A 22,973-nucleotide genomic window follows, 5' to 3' on the forward strand; every position below is an offset into this window, starting at 1 on the left:
GTACACAGGCAGTGCCGTTCGGATCGTGAACGAACGCCCTTTGGTACCTTTGAGTGACGACCCTAGGGATTTTACTGTCATCACCCCTGCCTCACTTTTGACCCCATACTTAGACCCATACTGTGCTGTTGGGAAACCACATGATCGTGACCAATTAAGAAGGGATTATCGGTTCAATTTGTCACTTTCTCAGCAGTTTTGGAGTAAATGGATCGATTTTTACTTGCCAGGGCTTCAGGGCCGGAAAAAATAGTTAAAATGGCCGATAATTTGGAGCCTGGTCAACTTGTAGTAGTGGGTTCTCTCCAAGACATTGGTAAACGTGGGAAGTATCAACTTGGGTGGGTGCATGAGGTGGTCCCACAAATTAGGAAAGGGAAGCCTGTGGTTCGTAGAGCTAAAATTGCCGTCTGCAACTATGATGAGAGTACGGGGAAAGTGAAAGTAGACTACGTGTTGAGGGATATTTCGTGCCTCGCCCCTGTAAAGAACACTTAAGTGTTAGGGTTTGAGCCTGGTTTTGTCTGCAGTGGCCGACACTTGTCTGAGCCCAGAACAGTCGGTTATTATCGCAACCATTGTAGGCTATATAGCGTCATTTTAGTGTGTATACCTATCATAGGTAACCTATGGTACCAATTTCATGTATCGTCGCGTATTATTCTTATCGCTGTTCATTCTTTGCATGCCCTTTGTATTTGTGTATTAACTTAAACGTGAGTGATTCAAACAATTTGTGTATCGTGTGTTTTTATTCATTGGCTCACAATTGACCTTAAATTCTTTTTTAGTTATGCCATGATAGACTGTCATAACTAGGCTTATGTTACAATTTTCCCACGAAGAGATTATGGTTTACCGCTGTGACCAATCTGGTTGATTGCTGCAATAAACCACTTTACATGACCAAAGTGAACACCGCCAATCTAGACTTTTGCAACATCTAAAATTGAGTCAAAGAAAGCAAACATTTCTTTAAAATTCACACATGGAAATTGTGAAAAAAGTTAAATCATTTTTATTGTAAGTCAACATAAAGTACCGTACCGTACACGATAGTTGACTTCTTTATTATGACCAACACAGAAAACTTTTTTCAATTTGACATGGCAACACTGACCAGATTAGATGGACTTTAAATCGTTTTTTGTTGGATACATATCACATTAACAGTGGCTTATTGTTAGTAGTTGCCACTAACTACTTTGTACAGTACGAGTTCTAAAAAAATGCCTCTTTCTAGTAAGTAAACTTCAATTTTAAAGTGATCTTGATCTTATTGTTCTTCAAGATCAAGATCACACAAAAAAAGTGATCTTAGAAAAAAAAGTGATCTTGAAGATCAAGATCACGCCCATCTCTGCCTTTGAGAAGGTGCGTTCTCGCAGGTAAAAATTAAGCAAGGCGTAAACGTAACAAAAATTTTTGCCTAGAGCCGACAACCAAGTCTGCCTCTGCGCCTAAGGCCAATGACCCTCCGGAGCACATATATTACAGAAATAAAAAATTTTCCATTTCATAATTTTTCCAAATTGGGTACTACATGTTCATTTGGCAACACTTCACTAACTTTTTATATTGTATGGTTCATTAACTTCAACTTTTAATTTTTATGGTTCAGCAACTTTCAAAATTGAATAAACTTGTTTATGATCTTCTATCTCGCAGTAGCCTAGTGTCATTGAACACGCTTTCGAAGTTTCGACTACCAGTACATATCTAGTATTGTGTGGAACCAGCAGTGGATGATGGATAAAATATCCTTTATGGTGATATCAAGTCTTTGTGGAATATTTGTAAATATTCAGCAAATTACAGGTAAGAAAATAGGCTATGCTGTATTTTGCATTAAAAAATAGTTGGTTGTTTTGAATCTTTATCTTCGGACTGACAAAGCCTTGATAGGTTATTCCTGGTAGTTTCGCATACGTGTAGAGGCTTTTGACGCAGGGCTGGTTGCCGATATTGACAGAGTGAAGTTTCCAATTGTTAAAGTGTTGTTGCCGGGGAATTATTCGATCCATTAGGTGCCGCTGAAAGGAGAGCATTCCTAAACGTGCGTTGCTCAAGCGCACATCCCGAGAGTCGAACTAGCGCCGCTTGATCTTGAAGCTTCTTCGTTCACAAAGTTGCGCAGTAACCAACTGAGCTATCGGGGCAGACAAGCTCAAATAGGTGATCAACAAGGTCTATAGACAGTGCCTTTTCAACGTTGCTATTAAAGAAAAAGTTTTGATAAAATTTTGTTGTGCTCCAGTGCTTGTATTAAAAAATTGTAGCTGGTGTACAAGTTGCTGCCCTGGACGAAATACCAGGCCTCTAAACTTCTTTATTTTTCCAGTAATCAAGCATGGCCTACCAGAACCACAGCTACCACAAAATGACTTCGGACCTTTCTAAATTTTCAAGAAAAACAAGCATTTTGTATACAATGAAATTTTTTAATAAAAACTATCGACCTTTCTTAATAATTTGTCATATTGCATTATTATAACCTTCTTCACATTTTTCACAATCTTCGCATTGTTAGTCACAATGCTTATTGTTAGTGGTATGATCTGATGTAAAACGCACAGCTACAAACCTGGCGTAAATTTTGGTAAAAAGGTCCGAAGTCATTTTGCGGTAGCTGTAGATCTTTTCTTCCTGGCAGCCAAATGCTCATGCCTGGCAGCCAAAATATAATGTCTGTTTAAAATTCATGTTTTCAAAAATTAGTTAATTAGGCTAAATTGTGTTTTTGCGTTCACTCAGGTCAGAACAACGTAAACAAAGTCCTGAAACATACTTGTGTTTAAATACACTGCTTGCCAAGTAGGTGTAGATCTAGTCTTCAATTTTTTATAAGTTGATAGCTCAGTGCTATTGCCCATCGCCACGTGAGAGACTTTGGCTTCGCATTGTTTGTAAAAAAAGTTGTGGAGAAATGTTGACTTTGTGGAAGCCAGCAACCAAACATGGCTTACAGGCACGATAGTTTCGGAAGCCATTTAACTACTTCTCGGCGGGCATGGCCGCTGGGAGCTTAGATGCCTGACATACAATGATAGCATAAATTGGAATGATCAAGATATATATGATACTGTGATTGTGAAGTGTGTGTATATTGCCATTTAACCTCTTTTATGCCTTCACTGATTCATCTTTTCTTGGCTATTTTCTCAACCTATTAGCAAATCAAAAATAACAAAGCAAAGATAAAGCTGTGAAGCTGCCGTTCACACTTCACTTTGTATTTTTTTGGTTGGTTTCATTCTATGACTTTGTGGTATTTTTGACCAGGATGGGGACTTATACACCACCAAAATGATTACATGTCACCCAAATTATTGGAGCAACTGCATGCAACAATTTAGAAGGCCATATCGCCCTAAGAAGGGCCGTGGTAATTTCTGTCTGGAACAGTTTACTGTTCATAATAATGAGAAAAATGAAGGGTTACTGTCAAGGAGGTGCCACTCCACAATCGACTGTTTGTGATCAAAGTTTCCTTACTTTAACATTTGCCTCAAAAAGCATAACCTACAAGGCCTATAGGATAAGTAATTGAGCAAAGTAGCACAACGTTGTTCATTTGCTACAACTCGAATCAAGAGATGTGTTGACATCATGCTACAAGAAAGATGTGTTTTATTACAATCAGCCATACATTGTAAATATTTTTTGGTTCTTTGCACCTGTTAACTATATTTTTCCGACTGGATTTATCCAAAAAATTCACTTTAGCTGGCTTTTTCGGATTTAGGCCAATAATAAGTCACTCACTTCTAAACTCTATTTTGCAGTTATTTAAACTTAAAGTTAAATAATTATTTCAAATCTCAATATTTTCGAAGCAAGGACATGTTATTGTGATGAAGATGCAAGGCAAAGTGTTTCCTGTCAAAATAATGAAACATGTACTACTGATGAAGGTGGAATGTGCTATACAACACGAGAAGTGCGATTAAATAAAGTATGTCTGAAACTACTGATTTATGTTGTTGTAAATTGCTGTCATCACATCCTTTATGACAATCCCCTATACATTAATATTTTTTCATATGAAGAGATTTGATTAACATCTCCCAATCGCTATACTGTTTTAAATTTCAGTGATTTTGCTAAATATGGTGGTATGATAAACTGAACTTATTTTACTTTCATCTTATACTTTGTTCATTCATTGTTTGTACTTGTGGTAAAAAGTTCAATTTGTTTGGTAAATCTTATTGGAATGCACTCTTAAATGGAGTGGTTAGATCATGCAGCGGATAAGCCACTCACTTTCTAATCATGAGATCTGGGCTTAACATCAAGCTTAAGCTGGTTGTTGAAAAGCACTGTTTACTTTACCCATGGTGTACTTAATTTGATAATGGATTGGATAGGCATAGCTTCTGAAGAAATATCCGCCATAGAGAAACGAGCTGATCACTTTATTCTAATTTGTAATAATTGTACCCAAGGCTTAGTACAATAAGGACCTTTTCTTTTTATCCCCCGAAGCTTGGAATTAAGTATAGAAACCACCTTTATCTTACTCTTAAATAGAACCAGCACATTTTTTTTATAATATATATATAACATGAAAGCACACTGGAAAATGATGTTGTACGGTAATAGGCAAATTGTTCGTAAAGCAATTGTTCGTAAACTGTTTTTCGTAAAATGAAATCCATAAAACAATTCTTTGTAAAGCATTTCTTCGTATACATCAAATTTTAACTGCATGCACGAAAAAATGTTTTAGGAAGTATTGTTTTACAAAGAATTAATTTTACAAACAATTGTTTTACGAACAATTGCTTTACGAACAATTGCTTACGAACAATTTGTCGGACACCATACAATACATAGTTCTTAAGTTTGCTTGTTGGCATATATATAAGCTTTTTTATTTTCATCTTGTTGTGTTCTACAACGTGCATTAAAAACAAAACTGAAAAAAGACACACTGGAAAGGTTCTGGGTCCTTAAGTACCCCTGAACCCTCTGTTAATACTACTAAGTGCATGTTCTGAGTAACATCTAATTCTAATGTAAAGTATAATCAAAATTCATCTAGAAACAATTTACTTTACAACCAACTAAGTTTCAAGCGGTAACTATTTCAGCTGACCTAGCGCATTTTTTGGGCCATGAAAAATGCCCCCCATTTCCATACCCACCACCGGCGGCCCGGCAGACTTCCAGATTATGAGTACCCACATACCACCGGACATCGCTGTATGAATAGAAATTGGTAACTTTTTCACCTAGGGTGGACGTCGCGGGCTCCCGGTCTATTAATCGCACGCTGGTTGAGTGATTGCAAAGGAGTATCAAGCGCTAAGTTATGTACCTACCGGACATGTATACAGCCCTCGAAATTAGCTTGTATCTACGACGGCAAAAACATTGCCGTCGCCAAATCAACAAACCTTGGATTACGGCGGCAATTGCCGTATGCTTTAATGTTTAATCAAGCGAAATTTTATGCGTTTCTTCATCGCGTGTCACACGGCGGTAGCCCAGAGCATCACGCAAGCTATTTTATGCGCTGACAATGCTCTTGTGAACTGTCAAAAGTTTGCAACCTTATAAATACCGGCTTATTGTTACGCAAAAGTTATTTTTTCATCGAATGCTTATTGTTTACCGATGTCGTTGCCAATATAAATTATAGTGAAAGAAGGTACAGTTAAAAAGTAGAATTTACCTGCTATAGATTATCAAACAGAAGGAAAAGTTAGTGTGGTATTTTGCAAAATTTGTAAAGAATTTTATGACGGAAACAAATTGGAATTAGAAAAGCTACGAGGTCAAGTTAAAAAAGTAGTACGAAATTCGATAAATGGTTCTTGGGCAGTAAAGTAATGCTTCCGATCATATGGCATCGCGCGTTCATGAACGGGCAGTTTTGCATCTTCAAGTATTCTAGTGACGAAGCGACAACCTCATCCTCCGATACAGTATCTGATAATTCCGATTCTGACAGCTAGTTCTTTATCAAACAGACTCGTGTTTGCTCGCAGTGTCCCAATTGCGCCGAAATTATGTTAGTGTAAACGTCAATCGAGGCAATCATCTCGCAGTGAGCTATTAATTTGTTACCGGTACCTGGTTGAACAATTAACGTTATTTTATGATAATTCAATTCAACGTCGCTAGATGTCGAATTAATGTAAAACAAACGTAAATTTCTTCTTGGGCATTGAAACGCAGGCATCAAAATTTGTTATTTTTGCATTGACTTCACGTCTGTAGACGTTAAATCAATGTAAAATGATAATTTTTGCTGTCTGGGTAGCCTACGCAATATAAGCCTCCAGGAAATTTAAATCGATTTGTGCCGTTAACTTACTTTAAAGGTAACCCAAAATTAACTTACTTTTCCTCCCTGAGTTATTTAAGGTGAATTAACGTATTAACAGCGTGCGTATCGCTACTTTTGGTATTATTACATCACAACAAATCAAACAGTGCGGTCGTGATAGACTACTCTAGTATATTTTTCGCTTCTCGTTTTTTCGATTCAACGTCTACAGACGTTGAATCAATGTAAAAACGACTGGTTTTGCTAGCTAGGTTGTGTGCTTTTGTGAATGCAAGTGCAAAATCGCCCATTACGTAATCACAGAAACCCTTTTAGTGGAAGGAAGTCGAGTTGCAACCGTGTTTATCTGTCTACTATTCTTTATTCACATTGCAAAAAAATTCTCCATTCTTGGAACAACAAGTGCATAAGTCAGACATAAATACAAACTTGCATAGACGTTGACAAGTAAAAGTAGCCTACTTTGAAGAAAGTTAGAAACCCGTTGTGTTGAATAGCACGAGACGTGTGTTGCGAAATATTTGATGCCAGGCGTTAGAACTTCGATCAAAGCATTTTCCCGCAGTGTTCAAAATGTTCCTTTCCATAAAAATAGCGGCTTTTTTCATCTGTATTTCTGAACGTCTGGTCGGAAACTAGGCTGTTTTCTACATGTGAAAAACTTTCATAGCAAGTATCTAACAGTCATTTTACCAGAGCAATATTGTTACTTAGCTCAAACTGCGAAATACAAACTGGCATAGACGTTGACAACTCAACGTAGCCTAGGTTATTTTATCTATAAAAGAAACCCGTTGTGTCGAATAGCACGAAACGTGTGTTGCGAAATGTTTGATGCCAGGCGTTGGAACTTCGATCAAAGCATTCTCCCGCAGTGTTCAAAATGGCGGCGCTGACGCCTTGGGAGTTTTTCGTGTGAAGCGTCGCTTTTAGACCTTGCTTTGAAGTACCTGGCGAAGGAAAGTTTACGTAAGTCAGCACTCTTATGATGGGATCACGTGATGCCCTCCCCCCCCCCCGATTGTTTCTCGACCTGACGATGTTTAGTCCTCTCTCAGTTTTTTTTCCTTTTTATTCTCTTTTTTTCGTTTTTTTTTTTTTTTTTTTTTCTGTAAGGCACGGCGTTTGTCGAATAGTGATGGCGCGTGTCGAGTGACCTCGTCACCGAAAAAGGCAAAAATCGCAGCCCTGATCAAAAGCAACAGGATTTCAAAACACTGCTTATGGTTTCAGGTTCGAATATTGTATGGTTGTTTGCCTAAAAAGAAGGTGATTTTTCAATGTCGACATGCCAATAATTCAAACGTTCAAACTGAATGCTGCGACAACGAAGATATGTGCAACTTTGGTCTGTCCCCCACACTCACTCCAACTGTTCCTGATGAAGGTAAAATTAAAGAAGTAGTAAAAATTTTAATTAGGTACCAAGCAAAACAACTATGTATTATATTGAATATTACTATTCAGGTGTATATGCGTCAAGAAAAATCTCAGTTTAATGTTATTCACAGCACCATATATCCAATTTTAATAAATTTAAGAAAATTACTTTTAGTTACAGATAAAAAAAAAAACAGTTTATAACTAAGCAGAGTTTTACTTTTTAACTTATCACATTGCCTAATAATTGTGAAAATTGTGTCGTCTTCTCACCAAGAAATTGACCTACGTACGACCATGAAATTGACCTTGACGTACGTAGAAATAATGAATGAGTACTGAACTGTTTGACTGCAAGAGTTCAAAAAATTACAAAAACTTTCAAAGTTTATTAGTTTTAATGCACTTCAGCCATGTGATTGTCACAATTTGTTGATCCACCCAACTTTGTATTTTTGTTTGTCTTTTGGAGTTTAAATTTATACTGCTTGCGCACAAGAATACTTCTTCAATTGCCTTGTTTGTATCAGGCATCAACGGCCTCGGATGAATAATTAAACTAAGTATTCCTATGATATGTTATGATTGTTTTTGCCTTGTCATTAGGTTATTTTAGATGAGTTTGTCTTTATTTGCCAGGTTCCCGCTTTCCAAACATTTTACCGGTTATAGAGAGATGCTCCAGTTTTTGCTTTCTTATCACATTGCCGAGAAATTTATATTGCCTTGTTTTAATATTTTTAAACGGAGATTTGGTTTCGTTCACTTGTGGTAAAACCTCTTTGTCTGATAAGCAAACCATAAAATACGTTGCATTCTATGTAAGCACCACATCTCAAAAACATTAATTTTTCAGCCATTTTTGTTGAGATATTCCAGGTTTCTGCGTTTTATTGAATGACAGGATTAATATAGCAATTTAAAACTTTAAACCTTGTCTTAAAGGATATATTTTTATTGCAAAGAGTTGGTTCCATTTGTTGGAAGCTTGTTTTTGCTTGAACTGTTCTTATGTTGAGTTCTGTTTCGTCCCTTGCATCCCAATTAACCACAGTACCGTGGAAGTGTTTGAATTTTTGGACCTGTTTAAGAATTGTTTCACTAACTGATAAATTACAAATAGGAGTTTCGTTCTATGTTATGACTAGGGCAACCAAAAGTCAATAAAGTCAAAATTTTTCTGCCTTGCTCAAAGTTCATAAAACGTCCACAAACTAAATTTCAGGCTGACACGAAGAGAAGTTTCAAAGTTATTAAGTAAAAAAAAAGTCAAAATTCATGGTTAGGTCAAAATTTTCTTTTAATGTAGTTTTTTTTCTCTCTATTGATATTTTATTAAAAGCTACACAGATACTGATTTTTTGTTGCAATTTTTGTTGCTATTCTGACGTAATAATCGATTTGTTGCAATTTCTGAGGTAATAATCTTGTTTCGCCCACTACTGACGATTGAATATTAGCCAACTACCCTGCTGTTGATCAGTTGGTTGCCAGGGTTAAAGCAGTGACCATTAAAAACAGGTCAAGAAGAGCTAGTTTTACTTCCATTGGCCAACCTCCACAGCCAAATGTAACTAGATGGGTTATTTGGTTGAAAGCTGCTTACTATTATTCAAGAAGTCTACCAGAAGTAAGGAATATTGCGGAAGACTTCCATGATGGTGGTGTCTTGCTGCGGCGTGCTTAAGATGCTGTAAAAGCTCCCAACTTAGCTACTCACCTTGTAGAAATAGAGGAGCAGTACAGCGCACTGTTCGATTCAATTCAGAAGATGGAAGACAGCCGATACACCATTCAAGAAGCTTACCAGAAAATGAGGTCCCTTAACTTTGGTGTTGATGACTGCCGAATTGGAAAATATATTCAAGCAAGAATCTCAAGGAATGACATCAAGTGCATTGTGAAAATGGGACGAGATGATATTTCACTACATTTTTATAGCCTACTGAGGAACTCCCAAGCAACTTCTGTAGCCTATTTCTCTATTTTAGGAAAAATTTTGGCGAGAGACAGGTACTTCAAAGGCGATAATGTGAAACATTAGTTGATGTTGAAGTATAATAGTGCAAAACCCTCTCAGTAATTTCGGGATATTTAAAGACACTCCATATTTATCTTTTGCAGTTTTTCGAGTGACTTTCTTTATACCTGTTCGCTGTTCGATAGATGTGGTGTCCTTGAGTCTTCCACATTTTTCTCATATTTCATTAGAAAAGAAAATATCCTTACCTAACGGTTTGATTTCTAATATGCTTTGTATTTCGCATTTGGGTTGCAAACGCAGAAAGCTATTGGTCAAAATTAGGTCAAAATTTGTAAATTATAAAGTCAAAATTTCAAGTTTTTAGGTCAAAAAATTGGTTGCCCTAGTTATGACCATTGTTTCAGTTTTTTGCTTTTTTAGTCCCATGCCAAATATTTTGCTCTTCGTACATGCGGTACTTGTGTTCTTCAGTTTTACTTCTGAGTCAGCTATCAAAACAGTGTCATCAGCTACCGTATGTGGTTAATCTTGTTTCCTCCAATACTGATACTTAGCTTTCATCTTCAATACCGTACCGTATGTCTTAAAATTATTTCACTGTATGTATAATGAGAGAAGATCTGGTGATAGCACACAGTTGTTTTACTCTTTTTTGAGTGGGCGTATAGTCACTGCAATCATCATTAATCCCAAAAGCAGCTGATTGTTCGTAATATAAATTTTGGATAATTCTTAGATCTTTGTTGTCAATTCCAATTCGGTCGAGCATGCATAACATTCCGTTGTGTTGGACTTTATCAAACGCTTTTTTATAGTCAATGAAGCACAAGCATAGGCGTCGAAATAGGGTGGGCAGGGTGGGCGACGCCCACCCTGCCGTGAAACGAGGGTGGGCAAAATATGTTTTGCCCACCCTGTTTTCATGCCACTTATGAAGTGTTCGTTACAATTATTTCCGTTTTTCTTAAACGCTGGACTATCCAACCAACTGCAGCGCAACTTCTTGTTTTACGCTATGTCTCTCGCTAGGTATCCGACAGAACAAAGCAATTCCGTAACAACGCTGCGTGGAAAAACGGCGGTACGCACTGCATTGTTGTTGCTACGGCAACTGCCACAGCTGGCAATTCCTGGTTGCACAAATGCCTGCAGTTAGCATGCTTCCTTGATTACTTCTGCACTCCTTTTGTCACGTGTACTCCGCGAGGCAGTACTCTGTTTTATTCGTATCATTTCATTCTGGCAGGCTAGCGAACAACAGCTTCTTTTGTTCTAGTTCTAGTGTTGAGTTTAACAATCTTACGTTGTGTATTTTGTTGCAGAAATTGCGATTCGATCATTTTTCTTTTGTTAATACATTTAAGAAAAATAACCGTCTTTGTTCATGATCGAATCGCAATAGGATAAGGTTAATTTAAAGAAATTTGTGGAATGGTGGTGATAACATGCGCCTTTCCCAACTGTAATTTTGAAACAGCCGACGTGCCCGAAGCGGTTGCTTGTGTGGTGCTGCAAAGTCACACGTACAGTCATGCTGCCACGACGCGCAACGCTCCAGCGCCCGTAAACCTTGGCCCGAAGCTAAATCGACCTACTGTAGATATTGGAGTTTCTCCAGAAGAATGGAGCGTGTTCACCAGAAGATGGAAGGCTTTTAAAGAAGGTTGCAGCATTCCTGATGAAGCAGCTTCAGTCCAGTTATTTCAATGTACCGGCCAAGCCCTAGGGGACAGCCTTCTCCAAGCTGACGCTGAGACAGTGAGCAAACCTGTAGATGAACTTTTGCTTGCAATGCGACAACTGGCCGTTATACCTGTCGCCACAGGGGTGTTACGGTCGGAGTTTATGGCGATGCACCAAATGCGCGACGAAAAATTTCGCGCTTTTGCAGCTCGTGCTCGAGGAAAAGCGGATATATGTGCGTTCACTACGAAATGTTCCTGCGGGCTGAAAGTTAGTTATACAGATCACATGATCCGCGACACACTACTCAGTGGAATTTCGGACAGTGAGATTCGTCGCGAAATGATGGGAATGGACAAAGTATTGTCGATTCCCATCAACGATATCATCGCCCTTGTCGAGATTAAAGAAATGGCTCGCAATGCGGTACCATCTCATGACGTTTCGGCAGTGTCGACGTTCAAGCGCAAGAAAAGCCAAAGCCCTATTCCAAGAGACCGTGGACACATCCAGGCAGCACCTTCCTCTCCCAATTGGTCACAAAAAACTCACTGCCCTAAATGCAATAGATTATTCAATCGTTACAGAGAAGGCCCCAGAGGTTGGAACACTACGCCTTATTCCCTTTGTCTCGAATGCTTTCGGTCATCTCGTCATAAAAACAAATGGGGCGCTCCTCCTAAAGATGCATCAGTCGGAGCACTCTGTGTAGCACCTACTGTACCTCAAATAGGCACATTTGCCTCAACACAAACTGACATCGCAGCCCGAGACCCAATGTTCTCAACAATTCGTGGTCCTCACCACACATTCCAAAAAGGGCATTGGACACCATCCCGCATGCGAGAACATCCCACAGTTCGGGTAGACATATCTATGGATGACTCATGTCATCAAGGCAGGTACACTAGCGTGATAGCACAAGTAACAGCAATCGCAGATACTGGTGCCCAAATAAATGTATGGTCACTGAAGAACTTTGTGCAATCCGGCTTTGGACAAGAGACCCTTGTACCCGCACCAAACCTAATAGCTGCAAATCGCTCTACTATTTCCATTACAGGAGCATTTCGTGCCATCATTCGGGGTACAGCGCACGGCTGCAATGTTGAACGTCGGTGCATGATTTACATCAGTCCAGACGTCGACAAGTTATACTTATCTCATGACACACTATTGCATTTAGGTGCCCTATCCCCGAAGTTCCCAACTCTAGGGGAACATCAGATCAAGCAAGAAATGGCGCACAATCTTATCGAACCAGAAATCAACGTCGTCAGACTTGTCAACGGTGGATGCACAGTACCCAGCAAGCAACTGGAGTCGTGCACTTGCCCTCAACGTGGTGCAGTTCCAGCTCCCCCAACCAAGCTTCCGTTCCCATGCACACCTGAAAACAATGACAAGATGGCAAACTGGCTACTCCAGAGGTACGCCGCATCCACTTTCAACACTTGCCCGCACCGCGCGCTACATTGTATGGCTGGTCCTCCCATAGAAATACATGTTGACCCCAACGCGAAACCAGTGGCCGTTCATACACCAGCGTCTATCCCCTTGCATTGGCAAGAAAAAGTACACGCTGATCTCCTCCGCGACGAGGCTCTGGGAATCCTTGAAAAAGTCCCCCACGGCGAACCCACCACATGGTGTCATCGCATGGTTATCACACGCAAAAATGATGGCTCACCACGCCGTACTGTCGACCTGTCCCCCTTAAACAAATTCTGCCAGAGAGAAACCTTCGCCTCCGAAGCTCCATTCCAGCTGTCCCGTCGTGTCCCCGGAAACACTTGGAAATCGGTGACTGACGCATGGAACGGCTATCACAGTGTTCCACTGCGTCCTTCTGATCGGCATCTCACAACTTTCATCACTCCCTTTGGAAGATGGCGCTACACTAGGGCACCGCAAGGATTCCTATCCTCTGGGGATGGCTACAATCGCCGTTTCAATACCATATTAACCGATTTTGTGCGCAAAGAACGCTGTGTCGACGACACAGTGTTCTATGATAGCCAACTGGAGGAACATTGGTGGCGAACCATAAAATTCCTCACTTTAGTGGGACGGGCGGGCATTGTCCTTAACCCGGACAAGTTTCAATTTGCCCAACGCACCGTAGATTTCGCTGGATTCCGTATCTCAGAAGCAATGGTCGAGCCCCTCCCTAAATACTTGCTCGCCATCCAAGAATTTCCAGTCCCGAATAATATCACAGACATACGCAGCTGGTTCGGATTAATCAACCAAGTAGGAAACTATGCTCAACTGCGTGACCTAATGGCACCGTTCAAGCCGTTCCTTAGCCCAAAGCATAAGTTCGAATGGTCTCAGGAGCTGGATTCCGCATTTGCCGCCTCCAAATCGGCAATCGTTGATGCTATTCGCCATGGGGTAGAAATCTTTGACCCCTGCCGTCGAACATGTTTGCGCCCTGACTGGTCCAACAAAGGCATCGGATATTTCCTTCTCCAAAAACATTGCGTATGTGCTTCCACTATACCGGACTGCTGCTCATCAGGTTGGAAAGTGACTCTTGCAGGATCCCGATTCCTCTCATCGGCCGAACGACGTTATGCTCCCATAGAAGGCGAAGCCCTAGCAGTTGCGTGGGGCCTAGAACAGACAAAGTATTTTACGCAAGGCTGTGATAATTTGGTTATTGTAACGGATCATAAGCCATTGGTAAAAATATTCGGTGACCGTACGTTGGACGAAATCACTAACACTCGCCTGTTTCGTTTAAAACAGCGTACACTAATGTGGCGCTTTGATATCGCACACTTACCTGGCACAACCAACTGCGCAGCCGATGCTGCCTCACGTCACCCAGTATCATGCGATCTCATTGCTGTAGCGTCGTGTGCAGAAAATAATGTAGCAGAAATGGCGCTGGTTACTGCCATACAGGCAGATGCCGCCCATGCCTTTTGCTTGCAATGGCCTGAAATCGTTCGGGAAACAGCCGCCGATCCAAACCTTAGCAAGTTAATGGTAGCTATTGAAACGGGATTCACCTTTCCCAACACCGGCGACATTCGCCCATATCTCCCCTATCGTGACGGGTTCTTTGTTGAAGACGACGTTATTCTATATCATGATCGTATTGTTGTACCACCATCGCTTAGGCCTAGAGTACTCTCAACGTTGCATGCTGGTCATCAAGGTGTGTCTGCCATGGAACGCCGGGCACGTGCTATAGTATTTTGGCCCGGTATGACTAATGATATCCATGCTATTCGTGACTCGTGTACTTCATGTAATCGTAATGCTCCATCTCAAGCAGCTCCTCCCCCGACGCCATGTGATCCCCCAGCTACACCATTTGAGAAAATTTTTGCAGATTATTTTGACTATGGGGGCCGTCACTTTTTGGTCATTGGGGACAGATTCTCTGGGTGGTCGGATGTATTTGCCACGCCATCAGGATCGAGTGCCGCAGGAGCAGCTGCTTTGACTCAACTCTTGCGCTCGTACTTTGCCACGTTTGGTGTTCCTGAGGAAATATCTACAGATGGGGGTCCCGAATTTACGGCTGCCGTCACTGAACTCTTTCTTAAAAATTGGGGTGTGCAGCACCGCATATCGTCATCTTACTTCCCTCAATCTAATGGTCGAGCTGAGGTGGCTGTCAAAACTGTAAAACGCTTGCTCATGACTAATGTGAGCCCAAACGGAGACCTGAACAACGATTCCTTCTTACGTGCATTGTTACAGTTGCGAAACACACCTGATCCTGACTGTGACATCTCTCCAGCAGAGATCGTGTTCGGTCACCCTCTGCGCGACGCATTCGGTTTTGTAAACCGCCTAGTCAAGTTCTCCAATCGTCACATTCGTCGTACATGGCGGGATACATGGAAGGCAAAGGAAGACGCCCTTCGCCTGCGAGCTGGTCGAACCGATAAGGCGCTGTCTCAGCATACTCGTCCTTTACGCACCTTACAATGTGGAAAACGCGTATTTATCCAAAACCAAAACGGCAACTATCCTCGAAAATGGGACAAAGTGGGAATGGTTGTCGAAACGTTGCCGCATGACAAATATGTAGTGAAAGTTGACGGGTCGGGCAGAATCACAAAACGGAATCGACGTTTCTTGCGAGTAATTCCACATACTAAAGCATGTGCCGATCCCATCCCTCCTCAACCAAACATCATTGCTCACCCACAGAGCCTCCCATCATCTTCTTTTGCCCAGCCTCCTGAAACGGACTACTGCCCTCCCCACCCTCCGCATCACGAAATAGGCCCTAGCCCAGAAATTGGAGAATCTCCGATGTTGCTTCTCGATGCAGATCACAGTCCGCCCGCACTCACCTGCCCGACACCAGCCTCAAGCCCGAAGCTTTGTGAGCCACAGCACTCACCTGAACCTCCAAAGCAGCCGCTACCTTTCGATTCAGTGGAACCAACCGAACCTACAAGTGGAGTCCCTCACATTGAAAAATCGCCTGTTTTGCGCCGTTCCACGCGGTCCCGACGGCCGGCATTGGATTTAGACGCATCCTCTGGTCAATGGGTAATCAAGGGGTCGAGCTCGTAAGTCTACAGTTTCGCCTTACGAGCTGGGGGGGATGCACAAATGCCTGCAGTTAGCATGCTTCCTTGATTACTTCTGCACTCCTTTTGTCACGTGTACTCCGCGAGGCAGTACTCTGTTTTATTCGTATCATTTCATTCTGGCAGGCTAGCGAACAACAGCTTCTTTTGTTCTAGTTCTAGTGTTGAGTTTAACAATCTTACGTTGTGTATTTTGTTGCAGAAATTGCGATTCGATCATTTTTCTTTTGTTAATACATTTAAGAAAAATAACCGTCTTTGTTCACTGGTGAGAGAAAGCCACGTTTGATCTTTTCTCCAAATTTGCGTCGGCAATTTGATCTTTTCTCCGAATGGTCTCACTTTCGTTACGTCACAATCAAACTTCAGTTCCCGGTCAGCGTAAGGGAATGTGAATATGACATCATAATGAACATGACAATAAAATAACCGATACAAACTAAAGACGTACTAAAAACAATCGCTTTTACAAATGCGGCAAATCCGAAGGCGCCACTTTAAAGATAACAGGTCACGAGTCACGCGCTTTTTAGGTCGCAAAGGAAAACATAAAAGAAGTTTGTTTAGTTTAGCAGCGCTCATAAGATCGCAAGATGCAAGAAAGAAAACATCCAACCTATTAAAGCTTAATTGCTGCAGCGACGCTAAACGCAGTTTTTGTGAGAAAGACTAACCACACTTTTCGAAATTAGCGTCGGCAATTGCCGAGGTGATTGTAAGGACAACAAGATTACAAGAAAAAACTAATTTACTTAGACTACACCAGACTAGAATGTTCAATCTTACTATTGCTGGATGGTTTATTTGGGTTACTTCCTACTTCGACGGCGCTTAGACACGTGCCCAGCTGGGAGAATCTTTTATAAAAATATCACCCTATAATTCAGGCCTCGAAACTGAAGGCGGCCATCGCCGCGATTAACCTACAAAAACCGACATTTTGTCCGCCGGGTCTCGCCCTTCCGTCGGCCGCATTTGTCCGCCATGAAGTTCCGAGAAAATTTTACACAAGCGGCCTTGTAAATAAAGTAGTAGTACTTTGCCACTTATAATCACAAAGGACTAGAAAAGAGTTAAAGCACTCGATAAATCACAATACACCCTGTCTATGCTTGAATTGTTAACATTATTGATTGACCAAGCAGCTGATGTCTGACATAAGCAGGATGTAAGTGACACCACAATACACTTTATTGATGCGATAAATTCAGTTTTCAAAATTAGCGTCGGCAATGAAAATGCCGAGGCCACACGAGCGCTTGTAATGTTAGGGTTAAACATTCCTCCCAGTCGTTATGGCACAGCATAGATTTATTCCCTAATCAACACCCTGATGGATCTTTATGAAAACAAAAGAGGCCTGTGGAGTGGTATCAAAGCCCGAAAGCCGCAAAACGTGGACGCTTCATTGCGAACGGCAAAGACGGTATAGATTTACAGCCAAGCTATGAGCCTCTTGATGTGTCTGATTCCAGTGATGACGCGACAACCTCGTGCTCCGATACAGCATCTGATGATTCCGATTCTGACAGCTAGTTCTTTATTAAACAGACTTTGTGTTGTTCGCAGTATCCCAATTGTGCCGAAATTATGTTAGTGTATACGTAAATCGAGGCAATCTTCTCGCAGGGAGCTATTAATTTGTTACCTGTTTCTGGTTGAGCAATTGACGTTATTTTATGATAATTCAACGTTGCTAGATGTCGAATTAATGTAAAACAAACGTAACTTTCTTATTGGGCATTGTTGTTACGCAATATAACCGAGCGGAAAAATTAAATCGATTTGTGCTGACTCGAACGTTGAATCAACCCAAAATTAACTCACTTTTCCCCGTGAGTTATTTAACGTGAATTCCTGCAACAGCGTGCCACGTGCGTATCTTGTAGCTCGCTTTATCGCTACTTTTGGCATTATTACATCACAACAAATCAAACAGTGCGGTCGTGATAGACTACTCTAGTATATTTTTCGCTTCTGCCGAAGTAAAAATGTGTGTCGAAGTTCCGATGGCCGCCATGTGCTTGTGATTGGCCGCCGAACAGCTTGCTTCAGTCGGACACGTTTGGCCGTCGGAAAAAAAAAGTTGTTTCAAGGCCTGCTATTTGCATTGATTTAACTCCAGTAGACGTCAAATTATTGTAAGCATCTACTCCTTGTTGCGCCTCGCTTTCCGTTATCTCGTCCAGCTGATACAGCATCTGATGATACCGATTCTGACTAGTTCATCAAACAGACTTTGTGTTGCTCGCAGTGTCCCAATTGTGCCGAAATTATGTTGGCTTATAAGCTTACGTAAATCGAGGCGATCTTCTCGCAGGGAGCTATTAATATGTTACCTGTACCTGGTTGAGTAATTCACGTTATTTTATGATAATTCAACATCGCTAGATGTCGAAATTAATGTAAAACAAACGTAAATTTCTTATTGGGCATTGTTGTTACGCAATATAACCCGCCGGAAAAATTAAATCGATTTGTGCTGACTCGAACGTTGAATCAACCCAAAATTAACTTACTTTCCCCTCCCGGTGAGTTTTTTAACGTGAATTACCGTAACAGCGTGCGTATCGCGTTGCTCGCTTTATCACTACTTTTGGTATTATTACACCACAATAAATCAAACAATGCGTTCGTAATAGACTACTCTAGTATATTTTTCGCTTCTCGTTTTACATGTTTTAGTACAATCTTTTCCTAATAAATATTTACAGTAATTGCCGAGGCAGTTTCAAATTTTGCCGTTTGGCCTCGGCAACGTTTTTGCCGAAGTAAAAATATGCTCATTTCGAAGACTGAACCATTGCGAATTTGCAAACACACATTCAATGAAATCTGTTTGAAAACTCTTGCCCACCCAGAATTCCTCTCTTCTAAGAAAAAATCGACGCCTATGAGCACAAGTATATACATATTTTTTGTATTTCGGTTGATCTTTCAGCGAGATTTTTCATAATGAAGACCGCATTCTTTCTTCCTTTGTCAGGCATAAACCCATATTGGCATTCGTTTATTTCTGGGTGTAATTTGTTTCTAATTCTGTTCATAAATGACTCCCAGTAGTAGTTTAATAATATGGGACATTAAGCTAATTTTTGCCACAATCTCGTGTTGTGCTTCTGTCCATCTTGCGTAATCTGCTTGAGTCCTTTTCTGAACAATTATGGAATTAATTTTACTTCACAAATACTTGACCCGTTGTGCTGCGTAATTTTTCAGTTATCATTTAGTATGGGCTAGTTAAGCAAGTTTCTCAAATGTTTAGATTTAACCATATTTTTGCTGTGAGACGAAAACGTCAGCTTATTGTTTTTGTTTTTATAATGTTAAGTGTAGTGTTGTTGCTGATTAATGTCTGTTTATGATTAGGCTAATTGTACGATGTTCTTCACATTCTTTTGTCTGGTTTCTTCGGGATTGTAATGAAAATGGATTTTGTTGGAATTTCACAGGTGTCGTTTATTTTGTTGAAGAGTGCATGAAGGACGTTAATGCCAATGTCATTCAGTGCTTTTATCATTTCAGTGCTTATATCGTCTGGGCCTAATGCTTTGTTTGTTTTTGTTTTACTTAAATCAAATATGATTTCACTTTTTAAAATAGTTGGGCCTGGAAGTGATTCAGCAAATTCAAATGGTTTTGTTGTTCTTTCTAGGTCCCCCTATAACTCTTCAATGTATTCTTCCACCTGTTAAGGATCTTGCCTTCTTTCGAAAGTATTTCCCTGTTTTAGACTTTAAGCATCCAGATTTGTAGTCTGCTACTATTCGAAGAGTAAGATTTGCAGAAGCCAATTCCGAAAAATTCTAGTTCGGAGAAAGCCTTTTTTGGAGAATTCTAAAATTCCACAGCGGTGTCTGTTTATTCAAAGGAATTAGCTTATAATAGAAGTTGACCAAGTAAAGTGTCAGCGAAAAAGTCTCAACTTAAGTCTCAGCAAGAAAAAAATAAACAGTTATCAAACGTTAAATGGCCTTCGAAGCTACCATGCCGGTTCGGAATGGCCCGTTTCGGTGAGTCCGATCCCTTAACGGGGGATTTTTTCAATTTTTTTTTTAAATTATTGGGTACCGTAGCCTAATTATCATTGCCATTTTAGGGTTAGGGGTTAGGAGTTAGGGTTAGAGGTTAGGAACTCACCGAATCAGACTCACCGAATAGTAGCAGACCCATGCCGGTTGGCCATGTTAGGCCGGCTTCCACAAGCCAACATTTCTCCATTTCATTATTCGAAATGTCTTTCTCTTCATTCGCATTCGCAATATTTTTCCACCAACAAGGCAAAGTATGAGCGTCGCTGTCGACCTATAAAAACTCGAAGACTAGCTCTACACCTACGTGGGAAGCAGTGCATTTAAATACAACTGCAAATATGTTTCAGGTTTCTTGTTTGCATTGTTCTTCTCTGAGTGAACGCAAAAAAAATTAACGGATTTTATAAACACAATTTTTTAACGGATTATTTGTTTTGACTGCCAGGCGCGAGAATTTGGCCGGCGAGATGTAGCTCTGGTAGGCCATGCTTGGTCTCCGGAAAAATAAACGAGCTTAGAGACCTGCTAGAGTAGCCTAGATAGGCCTACATCGAATCCGATTCGATATACTTCCGCCATACGAAAGCAAACGCAAAATAAAGTAAATATTTTGTTTGCAATTACAGCCTCTCCATTAATACGTACGTTTCTTGCAGTTGTACATTTGTACAATGTACACTCATCATCATCATTTTGTTCCTTCCTCGTATGGAGGGTTGGATACAATGCGCCATTGTTCTCGACCATGAGCTGTGCGTACTGCACATTCATAAGTTAATTTTGTCCATTTTGTGATGTTTGTTGTCGAAATCATTCTTGGTCTGGTTTTACTTCTTTTACCGTTTATCTTCCCTTCTATTATGTACACTATGTATATATATTTATTTTTATTTTTTGGAATGCAGAAGAAACGATATTGTAGAAATAAAATACAGTAACATAACTAACCAAAGGAAAAGGTGGCAAAGCCGCATGGTTTAAATCTTTAAGATATGCATTCAAAGATCGAGTTCTAAATTGCCCATCCATACTTGTTTCGCATAAATCATTACCACGGTCGATATATCAGTGGTGAACCTGGCAATCGCTTCCTTAAAATGTATATAATGAATTAAACTTATTAGCCCTATTTTTACTAAGTGCATGAATAGCATTGGCTGCGTATTAGCATTGAATTATATACTTACGTGGGCACCAGAATCACTTGAAAAAGATTGTCAGTTTGTCTTGGAAAAATGTCTTGTCGACCAGTGTTATAGATTAAGTTAATTTTCCATCCTTTTGCATGGGTATAGAAAGGTAAACACAAAAACCGCCTACCTAAATAATTCTTACAAATTCTCGGAATCGGTTTTCTCCGAAATGTGATTTCTGCGAATTGGATTCGCCGAAACGGGCCATTCCCTCCAGATTTGTGTACTGATTGGAATTTTTTTTTGTTATTACGGTACTTTAATTTTTTGGTGTGCCTCACTTGGTGTGAGATTGTAGATTTTTTCAATTATTGCACTTTTTTGATAAAATTTTCTTTGATTCGTTGTTAAGTCGTTATTACTTTAAGTCTTTCTTATTCTTATTTTTTCTTCTCTCATCATATCTAAAATTTCAGGTGTCATTCAATTCTTATGCCTAGAAGCTTTAGCTATATAGGTAAAATTTCCGCTGCTTTGATAAAAGAACGTTTGATCATGTTGAAATCTTCCTCTGGTAATGTGTTTCTGTTCTTGTTAATTTTTGAGCTGATCATTTCATTTTGGAATTTTTTTGATATTTTTTTTCAGGTTTACATCGTTGCAGAAGTTCCAATAAACTTTTGTTTCTTTTTAAGGTTTTTAACTTTTTGTAGTCGAAGTCTAAACTTGGCAATCAGTAGATTGTGGCCGCAGTCAGCAGTAGCAACTGTGGAAACCTCGGTGATATTATTTAGGAATTTTTAATATGTTAGAATACAGTCAATTTGATTTCTCGTGTGAGTATCAGGGCTCTTGCAAGTGCAAAGCTTTTCAGGTTTTTTCATAAACCAGGTGCTGGAAATGCCTCTTCCATTAATGAATCCTAAACCGTTCTTTCCAGTTGTTTTTCCGTAAGTAATATTTCCGACCTTTGCGTTGAAGTCACCCGTGATAATCTATATTTCGTTGTGTTTACAATTTTTTAAAGCACTTTCAATGTCGCCATAAAATGTGGTAATTTCTTCATTGCAAGCAGTACTTGTTGGCGCATATACTTGTACTGTATTAGACTAATGTCGTGTTGTAAGTTCTTTAATTTTATGAGAAGAACACGGTCTGAAATTGCCCAGAATCCAGACAAATTAGCACAATTTTTCGGAGCACGTATTTTAGTTGCAGACAGTTAGGTGCCTGCCAAATAGGTGCACACACTGTGGCGTCAGGATATTTAGGTGCGGCACACTGTTGCCCCTGTTTATGTAGGTGCTATTCCCAGTAAAGTCTATTTCATTTGGTGCTTTAGAGTAATACTGCAGACAGTGGCGTACGCAGAATTCATTCAACGGGGCATTCGAAATACTTTTTGAAACGAAATGAAAACGAATTTAAAAAAACGCCCATTTGCTAATTTTAACCAGCAAGTTGTGACTCCCATTGACGATATTTTGTTAGTTTGCAACAGCTAGGTTACTCATTTTAGTCATTTAGATATATTTTGTATTTAAAACAAACAATATGATACAACACTCTTTACGTCTCCCATATAATGTTTTATGTAGATCACGTAATTGGCTTGTAAACTCAACCCAGACAACCACGCGTATTGAGGGTACGTTCAGTGACGTACACAGGATTTTGTTCCTGGGAGAGGGGCATTCGATGTCATTTGACATTTTTTTTATCAAGTGTAACACCGAACAGCACCTAAATGACTGGGTGGTGGGCACCGCACCACGTTCTTCTTGTAATTCTTTGTAATATTCATGAAGTATATTGAGCCATGATTTGACTAGCACAGGCCATTGCTAGTGTCAGAGCTCCGTAGGCTTACCAGGACTTTGCGTTTCCCAGATCTAA

The 22,973-nt window shown here is 40.1% G+C and overlaps 1 protein-coding gene across 1 annotated transcript in view; it reads left to right on the forward strand.

Annotated features, from left to right (window-relative positions):
* Positions 1 to 1,706: 1,706 nt before the first annotated feature.
* Positions 1,707 to 22,973, forward strand: part of LOC145769664 (TGF-beta receptor type-1-like) — a 33,781-nt gene continuing 12,514 nt past the window's right edge. Inside the window, exons 1-3 of the mRNA XM_082581332.1 lie at positions 1,707 to 1,818; positions 3,837 to 3,955; positions 7,532 to 7,685. Of these exons, the coding sequence (XP_082437458.1) occupies positions 1,746 to 1,818; positions 3,837 to 3,955; positions 7,532 to 7,685 (346 nt within the window). The 5' untranslated portion in view covers positions 1,707 to 1,745. The remainder of the gene's footprint in view (positions 1,819 to 3,836; positions 3,956 to 7,531; positions 7,686 to 22,973) is intronic.

Source organism: Aplidium turbinatum, chromosome 4, assembly GCF_918807975.1.
Source record: "Aplidium turbinatum chromosome 4, kaAplTurb1.1, whole genome shotgun sequence".
NCBI lineage: Eukaryota > Metazoa > Chordata > Ascidiacea > Aplousobranchia > Polyclinidae > Aplidium > Aplidium turbinatum.